The sequence below is a fragment of the Terrapene carolina genome, unplaced genomic scaffold, assembly GCF_002925995.2.
Source record: "Terrapene carolina triunguis isolate 2854851 unplaced genomic scaffold, T_m_triunguis-2.0 Scaffold67, whole genome shotgun sequence".
Taxonomy (NCBI): Eukaryota; Metazoa; Chordata; order Testudines; family Emydidae; genus Terrapene; species Terrapene triunguis.
Window position 1 is genome coordinate 43,864,906 of NW_020664418.1, and position 15,740 is coordinate 43,880,645.

Below are 15,740 nucleotides of genomic sequence, written 5' to 3' on the forward strand. Positions count from 1 at the left end.
GGGAGAGAAGGGAACGAGGGGTGGGAGGAGCTTCACACTGTATCTTGTCATGTCACAGCTGCCCCTATAGAGCGGGCCAATCACTTTATCCCTTGCAGAAAAAGTTGCTTATAAACATTAGCAGGAGAGCAGAATAATCCTTAGAATATTTTTGGTTTGCTTTTTAAAAAAAAATACTGTAGAGCATTTTGAGGCGAGGACTGTCTTTTAATGTGAAACGCGTGCGAGCACGGAGGGTGTGTGTCTGTGTCCATACAGTGCCTGCCACGCTGGGGCCCAGATCCCTGGCTAGGGGTTTTAGGTACCACCGCAATAGAAATATTGCGGAACGAACAAATAAATAAATTATGGAATAGTGTGTAAAAGGCATCATCAGAAGATAGACATTTTTAAACTGGTTTGCAAGCCATTCAAATTTAAATCAAACTCTCCCATTATTTTAGAATATTTCCCCCAACAAGCCACGGCATAATAAAACTTTTGAAATCAGCAAATAACCAATATTATAACAATTCTGGTACATTCGCCTTTATTTCTACAGTATCTGCCTGATGGGACTTTCAAACAGAAAAATGGGGTTTATAATGAAAGCACCAACAGACCCTTCATTATGCAGCACGGCTGTAAATCTGTACACTGTAGATGGGCTAGAAGCAGCGCTACCAACAACTGAGTCTCTGTTGGGAAATACATAAGGAAAGAAACGAGAGATATTGCTTCATTGTGTTTAATTTAAAGTGTGGGTTTGGATGCAATGTGCCATGACACCACTTTACCCAATGGCCGTCTTTGGGGTGTTTTGCTCTCCCCTAACTAGCAGGGGAATCAGAGGAGCACTTGAGCCCCTATGTAAATTCAACCTGTCATGCCCCATTGCACAAGTTCTCTACCTCCCTTTTGAAGGGTCACTTATTGGTAGAAGTCTCTGAGAAAGCATCAGTTTCTTCATAACGTCCTTTAAACAAAAACAAAGAGGAGAAACAACCCCTATAGGAGCCATAATTTTTTTCTGTGTCACAGCTTTACCAATGACCTGTAAATAGTAGTGTCTTGTAGAAACACCTCGTCTTCCATGGCATGAATGTATTTTGATGCAGTGCAATGGGCCAGGCAGTTTCATTTTGAAGTTTAATATAATGTTAAGTGGTAAATGCAACTTTCACCTCTAGATGACCGTAGCCAGTTCAGATAACCTGGCACTGATTGAAAGTTACCTAATGGTTGTTCGGCAGTCTAAGAAAAATGAACTGCTTAGTGTCCATTTCTAAGTTGACAAGAGTCTACAACACACAAGCCACCATCGCAATTGGCACCCTTGATTGTAGCTTTAGGGGGGGGAAAGGCCAGAGTCAAAGAAAGATTGCACTGCTCGCCCCCTCATCCCTACAGAAGAAAGATCAATGACATTGGACGAAAGTGCACCAGGCTGGGCTCCCAACAAAAACCCCAGGGACCAGGTTCCCCCTGAACTCAGCACAGGGCCCTGGGTAGCCCATTCCCTACCACTGAGATAACCTATGCCAATTTATGTAGTTAGTTCTGTAGCTCAAGCTGAAGGTTCAGGGTTCAAACTCTACTAATGAGGCACAATGGGAGAGCTGTTATAGCTTCCCATACAATTTATTTTTACCTTTGAAATGATGTACAAAAAACTATGATCAAAGAATCTTACTTAAGTTGGAAAGCCAAGCTCTGAAAAGTGAGGAAATGATTTCAGTTGCCTGTGTAACCTTAATTCAGTCCCTTGGACATAAGTAGTATGACACAGTCTTTAATGACATGATCACATACAATTTTGTCCACAGGACCTGTCTCATTAGTGCACAGGATCGACAATGCTAAGGGAATGAATTAGGGCAGTGCCGTATATGGGACCATTTGTAGGACTTTTTCTTCTTTTGTGGCAGAAGCTGGAAGGTAACTATTGTAGTGCCAGGAGACAGCAGGCGTAAGCCCACCCATAGCTAACGGCCTTCCCCTTCACCAAGCGAGAGGGGCTAGTGAACCCAGGCCACAAGTATTTGTGGGGGACAACAAATGAAAAAAAACAGGGGCAGGTGTGGAAGTCAGAAGGTGAAAATCAGGTGAGCAGATGGGGACACTGAACAGAGAACCCCCAACAGCATCCACTGCTCCTCAAAGGCATCTGAAGAGTCAGTGAACTTAGAGGAACTCTGCTAGGAGGTGTGACTGAACAAGGAATAGAAATAAGTCCCTGCTTTTGCAGAGGTTTTGCAGAGGATGGCCATCTTCAGAAAGAGGTTGAAGAGGAGGTCCTATGACTTTGTGGGGCCATGGGAGAGGTGTGCCAATACCAGGAAGTGCAGGGGAAAGTGCAGTAAGAGGTTCTGGAAGAGCTGGAAGAGGGGTTGTAGCCTGATGCACTCTACCTAGATGTGTACCAGGGTCTCCCTCTCGCTGCAAAAACGACAGATGTTGGGAGAGTTTGTGAACTGCACCAAGTAAATGCCTTGGCTCCCGGCTCCATGAAGGAACCGCCAACTAATATACTAAACAAGCTGCCTTTTTTCCCTCAGCACCACGCACAGAATGAGGGAGGGGTCCTGTGGGGGGGGGGGGGGGAAGAGGCTGTGGTCATGTAATTAAAGACAGTATCATAATGCATCTTATCTCAGCGCAAGGGGGCCAAATTAAGGTTGCACAGGCAACCACGAGAGCGAGGAAACAAAAATAAAAGGGCTTCACTTTGCAGCCTTAATGTTCTTTCAATATAATTTTTTGTATGTATTATATGCAGTGCTGGCAGCGACTGCTATAGTTAGGGCAGCCTGTTTAAGACCCTGTTTTCAGTTGCTTATAACGTTGCCCAACTAGCTGTTTGGGCTGGAATTTTCATGCGAGGTGTCTGCCTTAAGCTGAATGTTTTTGAAAAATTATCTTTCAGATTGCGACAGTGCCCCAAATGTGTAAGTACTTTCCAAACACAGAGGAAGACCGTTCCTGACCCAAGCAGCATGCAATTGCAATAATTCCTTAGCATGGATCAATTTTGCTTCCCACATGCACCCCAATTTTCCTCTTTTCTAAGTTTCACGGTTTGTTTTTCCATTGTGGAATCAGGCAGACAGAATTAATAAAACCTGAATCATAGCACTGCTGCTTCTTTCCTATCAGTTATGCTTCCTGACATACGAGATTCCATAAACATAATTACTACTGAACTTACTTACTAAAAGAAGGCAAAAACAAATTTATAATTGGAGTATCTGCTTGAGTATGCCACATCATAAGTGGCTGAAAGAGCCTTGTTCTAGGCAAAGTGACAAGCCTCTTGGATTTGCAATTAGAAACATGTTTTTCCAAAGAGCCAAATGTTCTTATTGAAAAAGACAGTGTGCTTTTCAAGTGCAGAATGAAGAGCTGCCCTTTAACTTGCTCTGTCAGATGGTGGAATTTTAAGAATTTAAGACTGACCAAAGAGTAGCCTGAGAAAGAGAGGGAGGTTGTGAAGAATCCCTTATGCTGTAACTTTATCCTGTCAGGGCAGATAAATCAGAGACATGCAACCTTTCCCATGACCTTCCCACCACCTTTTCCTAAATGATTTTCCAAAATTCTTATTTTACTGGATCTCTCATTAGCGACAAAGGCTCATTACTTCTCCAGAGTGTCGTTTTGGACTGGGGAAGTTACTTAATTTGGGGAGAGAAAGGGAGCGCAGCAATTTCCCAACGGATCATCCCCCCACCTAAGCATCTCAAACTAAAGTTTTGCAGGAGCTAAACCTTTGCTCTTTCAGCACCTACCTTCAGGGGTGAGGATGATAGGTGGTGTTTTAGATAGCAATTGTATGACGTGCTATTAAAAGCATATTACACAGAATATTACACAATTAGGACAAATCCACAATGTTTATCAGCAAACATTTCAGTGGCTCATGATTACTTTAGCGGCTCATATTTTGCTTCTCTGGCTTTAGATAAGGAGAATTAGTTTCATGTTAGTATTTTGAGGCTGGCTCACTTATGCGCAGTTTCCGGCTACACAAGCTAGTTCCAGCCGCACTCCCTTATCTTGCAGTGAGTGACCTGTTTTCTTCCAATTGACATTCCATAGACCTCTGTTAAGGATACAACACTAATAAACCGCAATGCCAAAAGAGCAATGACTTCTGGAGATGTTCATTTCTGAATGCACTAGAGCATCAAAAAACAGAACATGTCTAATAGAACAGAAAATGATGCTTACAAATGCACATCTCCCTAAAAAAAAAAATCTCTCTACAAGAGAAAGCAGCTAGCAGGGCTACCATAAATACATCTTTAAAATCTTCATCCAACTACTTGTATGCTAGGGGATCAAATGAATGATTGTACAATGGTTGTTCAGTAGGAGACAAATACTGCATATTTGTGGAGGTGTAGACTATATAGATGGTAACAAAGTATTCACGGTAAGACTTATTTTCCATGGCTTTCTGTTGAAGCAAAGCTGCCTCTACAAAGATTAGTTCGTTGTATTTGAACACTTACCCATCCAACTGTTCCTCTCCCAAAATATATCGCAGATTCTTCAAGAAAGAGAGGGAGACTAGTGCATGGGAATGGCGGATCTTCACATACCCAGTTACTGTTTCTATCAGACCCATAAAATTCTCCAGCTCAGAAGCAATATTGTCTACATTAAAGAAAAGGAAATTCTAGTTCATACAAGTTTAACTCAGCATTTTAGTCAATGCATGGTTAGCATATCAGAATAAGTATTTATTACATTCATTGCTTTTGCAAACAAAATACAGATTCATCTTGCTGCAGACCAGCACATTTCATTATTTACCTATGCAGGCAGACAGGTGGAGCACAAAACAAGGCACTATCAGAACTCCATTTATAACTTTCTTACTGATCTGCTTTCCTTTGCATGAATATTCCATACTCGTGCCAGTACCAAATTCTGAGCTTTCAACAGCCAACCTTTTGGCAAGACTGAAAAGACTCATGTGCAGTTGTAAATTTAGGCATCTGTGAAACTGCAACTGCTGTTACTCTCGGTGACCGAGGTAAAGTTCATTCATTAGATCAGGCTGAAATGATCCACTGAAGAGCATGGCATCAGACTGGAGGTTAAGAGTAGCCCCACAGAGTTATGCTATTATTCTCAACAAACAGCAAGGATACTAATCTCCAAAGCACAGGACTTTTACTGGCCATTTAAAAAATAGTGTAGCTATAACTATATCATTTAAGCAGCCATTACTCCTAGAATGCTGAAACAATGAAGGTAAAGCCATAACATCTTTATGCAATGAAGCTGGCTCAGAGTCAGATTTTCTACAGCTTGTATAATAGCTACACTGCAGTTGTGTAAGGGGCATTCTCCAAAATGGGCAAGGAGCTTGGAAGCTGGGTGTTTGCTTCTGGTGCAGAACACTAAAACTAAATTAAGTTCTGTGTGCACAGCAGTACAGCCTGGATATCACGTGGCCAGTTATCACCTGAAAGAAGTTGGGAGGGTGTAGATTAGGAATACTTTTCAATTCTTTGAGATAATATCTAAGCATTAAACTAGACAACTTACGTTACTGTATAGTACTCAGGAATAAAATCAATTACTCCAGAGGGTGGGTGAACTGAATGGTTTAACTTAAATAAAAGTTCTTCAGACCATCTCCCTGCAGAAGTTAAGATTCTACTTAAACATGTTTCAGAGTAGCAGCCGTGTTTGGGTTGTAGCCCACGAAAGCTTATGCTCTAATAAATTTGTTAGTCTCTAAGGTGCCACAAGTACTCCTGTTCTTTTTACTTAAACATGTGAAACACATAATTAAAACAATTCACATACAACTGTTTCCAACCCCCTTGGTTATTAGGAGCAAACCTGGTATTCATAGGCAATTCAATCCATCTAGCACAGGCACAAAAATTCAAGGAACTCCACCCCACACACTCCTTTGCATGCATGCATAGGGAGGTATATTTCAAACCACCAAGTTTACAATGGTTTTTAAAGCTCAGAGTCTGTTGGAATTTCCCCAGCTGATGAATCACTACTCTGACAAATCGTATCCAGAGTTCATTTATGTTAGGACACGTACCAGATATGACCAACACAGTAATAATGAGTGTTGGGCAGAGCAGTGTTAGAATTTAAACAGGGGTTTTCATTATCTCACGCACAGGGAGGAAAGCTTTGCCACTAGCTAAATACCTGGTCTACAGACATGCCAGAGAACACCGCCATGTCGAGGATTCCAGCAGAAACCCTTAACGCAGCTGAAGCGCCATTAAAAAGCAAACAATCCTCTTGAGGATGATGCTTACAGGTTTGGGGTTTTTTTGTATTGATACACTCAAAGAGAAAATAGAAAGTTAAAGGACTCTCATCAAAGGCTCACACAGGAGGAACATTACTTACTCCCACGGCGGATGTTAATAAGCAGATTCCCCTTGAGGACGGTGCATCCCTGCAACATTTGTGCTGATGTGACGGAATCAATGGTCTTTGTTTTCTCTTCCTCACAGATTTTTGGGCAAGGCCCTTCGCAGGGGCTGCAGAACATGCTGTTGGGAAGGAAGGGAGACCAGAAATAAACAAAAACACATGGTTCGCAATCCACAACAGACTGCTGCTGCATTGTTTGGAAAGCAAGAACTTCTCTATCTGCATCCTAACAAAATACAAATCCCTCAAACTGGGAGGAAAGTGGCCATTTTTCAGAAGAGGCCCAGCAGAAAAGCAAATATCTCATGCACCCAGGCAGGACTGCATGGGTTCTATGAGCAGACGTGACCCTCATAAATAAGTGCCCAAGGGAAAATGGTTATTAGAGAAATCTCCTAATGAGGTTATTGTCCTAATAAAACAGTGTCACAATTTGGATTTTAAAGGCAGTACCAAAGGACTGGAAAAATTGCTGTAAGGTACAACTGAGCAGAAAACAGAAACCTCACTCCCACCACTCGATCAGTTGCATAGATTATGCTATTCCTAGTCACTTCCCATCCTAAACTGTTGTGTAGTATTAATTCTACAAGCCCCATGGCTAGCTGTTAAACTGTTGCCATATTTCACCATCCTGGTGACTGCAATGGAGTGGTGAGTAACGTGACTCCAACACACACAGTCTGTAAATCAGGTTATGAAATGCTGTGGTATCCCTCTGGATGAAGGGCCTTCGAAGTGCAAGTCATTGCCTACACTAATATAGCATAACTGAAGGACAAATGATCAAGAATACAGAAAAAGTCATTGCCCTCTCTCAGGCATTGGTGGCCCTCTAGCGAACATCTCTGCTACCGAAATAAGGCTGGAGCCTAAGAAGGTAAGCCTCCAGTACCTGACTCCCTTAGGCACCTTTGGAAAACTCAAGCCTCAGCATGCATATGTTGGAGCTAGAGAGAGAGAGAGAGAGAGACAATTCCACAGTGACCTCCTAAACCAGCCCAGACCTGCTGAAATAGCTCAATACTAAAACTGGGGTGAGGGCCAGAATGTGAACATTTACATGAATTCTCCTCCACCCCTTCTCACCAAAGTTTTAAGTTCAGGTCTAGCAAACATGAACCAAAACAAGGACAGCTCTACCGTAAACACTATCCATATACTAACCTCAATATGTACAAATGGGAATGCCACCAATGTGACACTATGGGATTGTTCTTCCTTCCAGGCAAAATATAACCCCGTCATCCCTTGTTTTATTTCACCACTTTTCCATCTTGCATTAGTACCAGTGATTTTTAACTTCTATTCACGTTATACCTTCTGTGTGTGTGGGTGGAGGGGAGACAAGCAAAGGGAAAGAAAACCCCAGCTCTGAAAAGGAAGGCCATTGACAGCACACTGGTAAACATGGATTTGTTATTTGTTAACTAAAGGGTAACTGAACCCACTTTCTTCTTCAGCTTGGAGAAACGTGCACTGATGTAATGGAAGAAAGGAGCCTTCATTTCTTAGTCATGAGCTCCTATTTCAAATGCTACAGCATAATGTCCTAAGAAGTGAAGACAGGCAAGAGGCATTCAACTAAAGGTACAAAGAATGCTAGAAACTCCTTATTTGCAACTGTTGGTTAATACCAGCTCTGGGAAACCGGGGGACAAAACGTTCACTGGCCTTGAGTTATGCCTTTCCACCTTTGCGGCTGAACACAAAACTATGATAAGATAAGCTGTGTCTATACTGTTTTATGAGAGTGTTTTTAAACAGCCGCTACTAGACGCTCAGGCCAGACAGCAGGGAAACAGTTTCTCAGGTAAACATCTGGCTTCAAGCTAGCAAACAGTAACGTTGTTTGCATCTAAATGTGAACTGGAAATTTTCCTAGGAAGATGTTTGTTTGGATGATACTCTCGCGTTCTCTCTAGGTTTATAAAGCAAATGGTGGAGATTTCCATCCCATGAACAAAACTAACCTGCACAAATAAAGGAAAAACCATTTTATATGGAGACATTTTTCAATGCAGTCCTACACCACTGAGAATTCCTCTATATTAGCAATTGCTAGGAAATAACAGTTCTTAGTGCCGTTGGGTTAATGGGTGGGCAACTAAGACTGTTGCCTTGGCTGCTGGCAAAGTGAGCAAGACAACAACATATCTATCACTCCACGATCTTTAAATTCCAGGAATATGACTGACAAAAATCAGAGTAATATTCCTGTAAAAAACAGTTCCCTAAGACAGTTAGTCATAAATACCAAATTCACGGCCATGAAAAACACGTCATGGACCGTGAAATCAGACCTCCCCCATGAAATCTAGCTATTGGAGGGGAGGGGAGGAGAAGGGGCAGGGCTGGGTAGAGGGCTGAGCTCCAGCTGCTAGTCCCAGCCGGGCTGGGGAGGGACAGGATTTCCTCTTCCCCTGCACGGTTGCTCTTGAGGGGGAGATCAGAGGTTCCCGGAGGTGGGGATGTGTCTAATCTCCCCTGTGCTGCTGGGAGTGCCCCAGCCGGGGGCTCCTAGCTGCTAGTCCCGGCCAGGCAGGGGAGGGACAGGACCTTCCTCTTCCACTGCACAGCTGCTTTGGGAAGGGAGGCGGGGGGAAATCAGACCCGCCTCTGGCTCTCTCCCCCAGCTGCAGGAAGCTCAGCTCTGGAGGCAGCAGAGAAGTGAGGGTGGCAATGCTGCAACCTCCAATAACAGCTTTGCAACCCCAACGACCCCCTTTTGGGTTGGGACCCCCACGGTTACATCATCATGAAATTGCAAATATAAACATCTGAAAACGTGAAACTGACTGATTTTAAAACTCTGGGGGCCATGAAATTGACCAAAATGGACTGTGAATTTCGTAGGGCCCTAGTCATACAATAGCATGGCAGCTACTGGTATTATTTCTCTGAACTAAGGTAGAGTTGGCATTTTCCAGGAAAAACACGGTGAACTAGAAAATGCAGAGACCTAATGGCTGCAATGAACGTGAGTGTACATAAGAGACCTGCACACAGAAAAGTCAGAATGCCAGTACATGTCAGTAAACAACCAATTAACACGAGAAACAAAACTACTTTTACAATCTGCTCTGTGTGGCAATGCTCTCCAAGAGCAGAATCTCCTTTCCATTGATTACTGGCATCTCTTCCCCATCTCCATCCCGCCCACTTTATTCCACTGCCATTTTCACTGGGCTATTGTCTAGTTTAAAGGCCTCATCCTCATGGTGTTGACAATACTCTATCTCCACTGATGTCAGCGGGAGACCAAGATGCTCAGCACCACATGGGATCAGGCCCTTAGACAGTTAATGCCAAAGAACTGGGGGGTTATCTTTCTAAAATCACACAGGGAACTATATGAATAACAATGCAAGCTTGTGTATTTCCTTTACCTTTGGCTCCCGTTGCGTATGAATCCAGAAGGGCACTCTGCCATGCACTCATCATTGTGGATCACAAACTTCTCATAGTCACTTATCTCTGTAGCAGGGACTTTGGAACAGAAGTCTTTAGTAACGCAGCGCCAGCCTTCAAACTTGTAGGTGTTCGGTGGGCAGGTGGGTACGCAGATTCCTTCGTAGTAATAATTGCGGCAGGCCACACAAGCCGTGTTGTTGTCGGGTGCAGTGCAGCTCCCCAAGCACTCAGGATGGCAACATTCATTTTGGTCTGTGCAAGCCCGTTTGCCACAAGCGCTGGGGCACACTGAAAAGACAGAGCAAGGGAAGATTGAACAACTGGCATTTTAAAAATATAGCGAGATTAAATGCAGCAATGTAAACATTCTGAGCGCATATCCCCTTGGGTCTAGAGCAGTGTTTCCCAAACTTGGGACGCCACTTGTGTAGGGAAAGCCCCTATCGGGCCGGGCCGGTTTGTTTACCTGCTGCATCCGCAGGTCCGGCCGATTGCGGCTCCCACTGGCCACGGTTCGCTGCTCCAGGTCAATGGGAGCTGCGGGAAGCGGCAGCCAGTACGTCCCTGCGGATGCGGCAGGTAAACAAACCGGCCCGGCCCACCAGGGGCTTTCCCTACACAAGCAGCGACCCAAGTTTGAGAAACACTGCTCTAGAGCAACCCTTGAAAACTTTGACACTTGGGAGGCTGGCAAACTAAATTTCATTTTCTCAGTTTTCAAGTTGCTCGAAGATATCTTTCTCCCAGATTTACATTAAAGTATGAACCAGTGAAGCAATGAGGAAAACTGTTGAAAGCAATGTCAACGTAAGGATAACAGAAACAACTGAGGACTGGAACCCATTTGATAGCCCTGGTATTATGGTTACATTTTTGAGTGCTGACTTATTGTCTTTGAGAGGGTTTTTTTCGTGTTTCCAATTTGTATTTCAAATTCGTCTTTTATTGGCAACAAAAAAGCTCCCTTTAAACAACTTAATTACATTCATACAATAATACATTGCTATACTGCAGCACACATGGCTAGGTTGACCCCACTGTAGCATCCTCATGTTGCTTATGTATGCAGAATTGGATTTAATAAAGTACAGATGCTACACATCATATATGGTGGAATCACAGACTTATTATTTTCCCCCTGAAGAGAGTACATATCCACCCTATCCAGAAATATCAGACTAGTAGGACATAAATTTGTGAAAAGCACATTTATTTAAAAACTCATTCATCTGTAGGTGTGGGCACTGGGTTTGGAAAAAATGAACAGAAAGCAGGATCTTCAAGAGACAGTCTTACTATTGTTACATCAAAAGAAGCAGCAGCATTTATATTTATGTAACAACAACATTTTGATTACAATGTTTTATGGCCTTTTAGCCATGCTAGCTATATGCCAGAGGCTCTGTAAATAAACACAAGATAGGAAATCTGGTTTTCATTAGGTAACTGTTTTCCACTTTCTAACTTAGCTAAAAAACAGTATCAGTAACAGCAGCATAAAACAAAAGTTTCAGTAGGACTACAGTAGAGCCCAAGCAAATCAACACAAGAAACTTTAACCAAACTACACGACTAGACAGCATACAACCAGAAACACAGATAACATTGTAAGTGAACAAGGATGCAGCATCCACCCAAGAATAGATATGGAGAAATTCCCAAGATGATGTACCAGATTCCACTCCATCCTGTTTATTTCTCTTTTTTCCTCAAATCTGCTGCACATACTGCTATGCTGTAAATTAAACTACAGTTTATTTAGAAAGAGAAAACTACATTCAACCAGTGCAGGATAGTTCAAAACTATTTTTTCCTAAAGCTTTGCACACAAAATGATGTGTGAAACTTTATCTGCAAATTTTCAGTTTACAAATAAAGATGTTTTACCATATTGAAAAATGTCTGAACCCAAGAGGTAATCTCGCTCTTTGATTGTAAGTACTCTGAGATAAAAGAGAATATGTTTTCCAACATGTTTGTACAGAACCTACCACAATAGAGCCCAATCACTACTGGAGCCACTGGGCACAACCATAACAAACAACAATACAAAATAAAAAATTTGTTTTACAACCCCTCACACATTTCTTCAGGATTTAGACACTGTATGCCAAGCCTTGGCTATGAGGGAATACGTACTGTCAGCTTTAATGTACGGTTCTACTCTGAAAAGTGGGATCCCATGTTTATACTCTCAATGGTCTCTGCATTAAATATGCCCAAGTTTACAGATTTTTTTTTTCCTAATTGCCAGACGTAAACATTTAGCCTGGGATCCGAGGGCCAAGCTGGGTTCTTTCTATTTCATCAGACAGAGCTCTAACTTGCACAACAGCTCTGCAGTGCTAACAGGAACAAACATAGTAAGAATATATTTTAGTTGCTACACAGACAGGTAGGAATGAATACATACAGAGAGATGTGTCATTTTTACAGTCCCTTTTCAAAGTTAAAAAAAAAACAGACTTTAGTACAAACATCTCGGCAAAATGGTATTTATAATGAAATTGTTGATGGGGCCTCCACTGCGGGGGAGCTTGTGGACACCACTATAATTAGCATAAGAAAGCTGACTATGAATGTCTCAATGGAAGGTACTCCTTAAGATGTATTTCAATTCTGCCTAAATTACACTGTGAGAGGGAACTATGATTCTGTATATGTAATATTTCTGACTCCAGACCCAAATATATCCCACGATAGATTCCTCTTAAAAGAAAGGACAGCGATGAAGAGATCATTATTGATAAATGATGCAAAAGCTTGTAATACACCCAAATATGTATTTTCTGCAGGGAAGACAAATAAAATAATTACCTTACACTAAAAGGTAAAAACAAGAAACGAAAAAAATTACTACTGACGTACACTGACTGTAGACCAAGGATATACAGTAGAACCTCGGGGTTACAAACCCCTCAGGAATGGAGGTTGTTCAGAACTCTGAAATGTTGATAACTCTGAACAAAACATTATGGTTGTTCTTTCAAAAGTTTACAACTGAACAGTGACTTAATGCAGCTTTGAAACTTTACTAAGCAGAAGAAAAATGCTGCTTTCCCTTTTTTTAAAAATAGTTTATATTTAACACAGCACTGTACTGTATTTGCTTCCCTCCGCCCCCATCTCTGCTGCTGCCTGATTGCGTACTTCCAGTTCCAAATGAGGTGTGCGGTTGACTGGTCAGTTCATAACTCTAGTGTTCATAACTCTGAGGTTCTACTGTAATTTGAACAAGGACAAAAGCCTGCGGTTTCTGGAGTGGTGTAAATGCAACAGCCTTGTTAGAGACTGCTGTAAACTGTGCCTCATTTTAATGTATATAAATATTAAGAATGTTCAGGATTATTGAGGCAGTTCTTGAAAAACCCCAGGCCATGTGGCTCACCAGCAGATGGATTGCTGTTCCGCGTGGGTGCCAAAACTTAGATTTAGTGTGTTAACTAGATTTCCAGTTCACAATCCCGCTAAGAAAAAACGCCTCCATGACCAAAGTTCATCACTAGATTTATCAAAGCAGTGCCACATGATTTTTGTTCTTAATTGGACAGACATTTACAAAAAACAAAGGCTGCTGCATAAACAGTGCAGATAAATATAGTATAAAGAGGTCTAAATTATTTCACTCTAGGGGAAAGACCTTTTTCATTTCCTAAATTCTTCTGCCATTCATGAATAAACTAGCATATGAACAGCATTCCCCCCACATCTCATAGCTGATCCTCTGAACCTTACCAATGAAGGAGATAGCTGAAGCATGCAAAACCACACAAATTTACATGACAAAGATGTAAATAGTAACACAGGTATACAAATCTGTGTTATATTATTTTTTATCTGACAGTGTTTATTAAAAAAATTTTTTTTTAAAAAGCAACCAGTTTTTCAAACTTAAAATGACTGGGAAGAAAAACATAGTAAAATGTTAATTAAAATTGGAAGTTTTTTATGATGAATTTGTCAGATGGCCAGAATGCTACAATTCCATAACGAAGAGGACACCTTTGGCTAAAAGCCCATCCCAATTCAGTGGTGAAAAGAATGCAGCAATTAGTAACAAAAAATTACAACAATTGGGGGAAAAGAAGGAAAGGTATAGCATTCAATATTAATTGACAAGAGAATCTAAAGACATCAGGGAAAAATCCATGGCTGGCAGGATGAAGGACAATTAAAAAAGAGGGTTTTTTTTTTTTTGGTAAAGTATTTTAGGAACAAAAACTGTAGCAATGATATAGTCCCACTAGTAGCTGGAGACGGCATAATTGTTGTTAATGATACATAAAAGGCAGAGATATTCCATAAATATTTGTGTTTTGTATTTGGAAAAAAGGAGGAGGAAATGCTTGCATCACATGAGGATGAAGTACTTTCCAGTCCATTAGTAACTAAGGAGAATGTAAACAACATCTGCTAAAAATAAACACTGTTAAATCAGCAGTCCCGGACACTTGCACACAAGATTACTAAAAGAGTTGGCTTAGAAGAAGTCTGACCAGCTGATATTAATTTATAATAAATATTGGAATACCAGGGAAATTAAAGATGATGGGAACAGGGTTAATGTGCCAATATTTAAAAAGACCACCAGGCGGCTGGTTGAAATAAATAGTCTGAAATCAACAATGGGCAAAATAATGGAAAAGCTGATCCAGGATTCAACTGATAAGGAATTAAAGAATACGAGTATAATGTCAGTCAAAATGATTTTATGGAAAACAGGCCTTTGCAAACAAACCTGATTTCATTCTTTGATGAGATTACAAGTTTAGTTGATAAATGTAACTGTGTATATGTAATATACTCATAAAAATTTAGGGGTCACAGTAGACAAACAAATGAACACGAGCTCCTAGTGTGGTGCTGTGGCAAAACAAGCTAGTGGGATCCTTAAATGTCTAAACAAGGGTAGCGAGTAGAAGTAAGGAGGTAATTTTACCTCTGTATACAGCATTGGAGAGACCAATACTGTTTACAGTTCTGGTGTCCATATTTTACAAGGGGATGTGGAAAAATTCAAGAGGGTACAAACGGGTCACAAAAATTATCTGAGGTCTGGAGAAAATGACACAATGAGAGACAAAGATCTCAATCTCTGCTGAGCTTATCAAGAAGAAGATGGAGTGATGATTTGATTAGAGTGAATAACTGCCTTCATGGGAAGGAAAATACTGGGCACTAAACAGTTCTTTAATCTAGCAGAGAAAGGCATAACATGAACCACTGGGCTGGAAACTACAGCCAGATAAAATCAAATTAGGAATAAGGCACTAATTTTAACACTGATTAACCACTGGAACAAACTACCAAGGGAAGTGGTGGATTCTCCGTCTCTTAATGTCTTCAGATCAAAACTGGATGACTTTCTGGAAGATGTGCTGTAACCAAATACAAGTTACGAGGCTCAATGCAGAGGTAACTGGGCGAAATGTAATGGTCTGTGATATACAGGAGGTCAGACTAGTTGTTCTAATGTTCCCTTCAGGCCTCTGAAGTACTTAAGTGATGCATTAATTTATTGTCAGCCACTTAATTGGGGTCCCTAGTGTCCAACCTCCTGTAATAGGTTTTGTTTTGTTTTAAATCATGACACCTGTTAACAGCCAGCCGCCCTGCTCCTCCTCAACTCTGAAAAGACTTCTGCAACCAATATACCTGCTATGTGAACTGCTAAGCAGCCAGAACACTTCCTAAAATTGGAAAGCTTTGAAAGAGAGCGCCAATCTACTCCCAAAAAAAGCCATTCAATGCAGAACTTTGGTACAGGACAAAACAGAAAGAATCACAGTAAATGTTTACTTCTCCGAGCCTTTCCCTTTCACTCAAAGAAATTTGAGAGAAAAGGCATTTCCAAGTTAACAAAATACATGACTTTTTCTAAAATACGGTCTAAATATTCTGATTACTATGCATACAACATACAA

The 15,740-nt window shown here is 41.3% G+C and overlaps 1 protein-coding gene across 1 annotated transcript in view; it reads right to left on the bottom strand.

Moving 5' to 3' along the window:
- Positions 1 to 15,740, bottom strand: part of IGF1R (insulin like growth factor 1 receptor) — a 261,977-nt gene that overhangs the window by 45,241 nt on the left and 200,996 nt on the right. The window contains exons 3-5 of the mRNA XM_026648353.1: positions 9,792 to 10,104; positions 6,376 to 6,521; positions 4,494 to 4,638 (exon numbers count right to left, since the gene is read on the bottom strand). Of these exons, the coding sequence (XP_026504138.1) occupies positions 4,494 to 4,638; positions 6,376 to 6,521; positions 9,792 to 10,104 (604 nt within the window). The remainder of the gene's footprint in view (positions 1 to 4,493; positions 4,639 to 6,375; positions 6,522 to 9,791; positions 10,105 to 15,740) is intronic.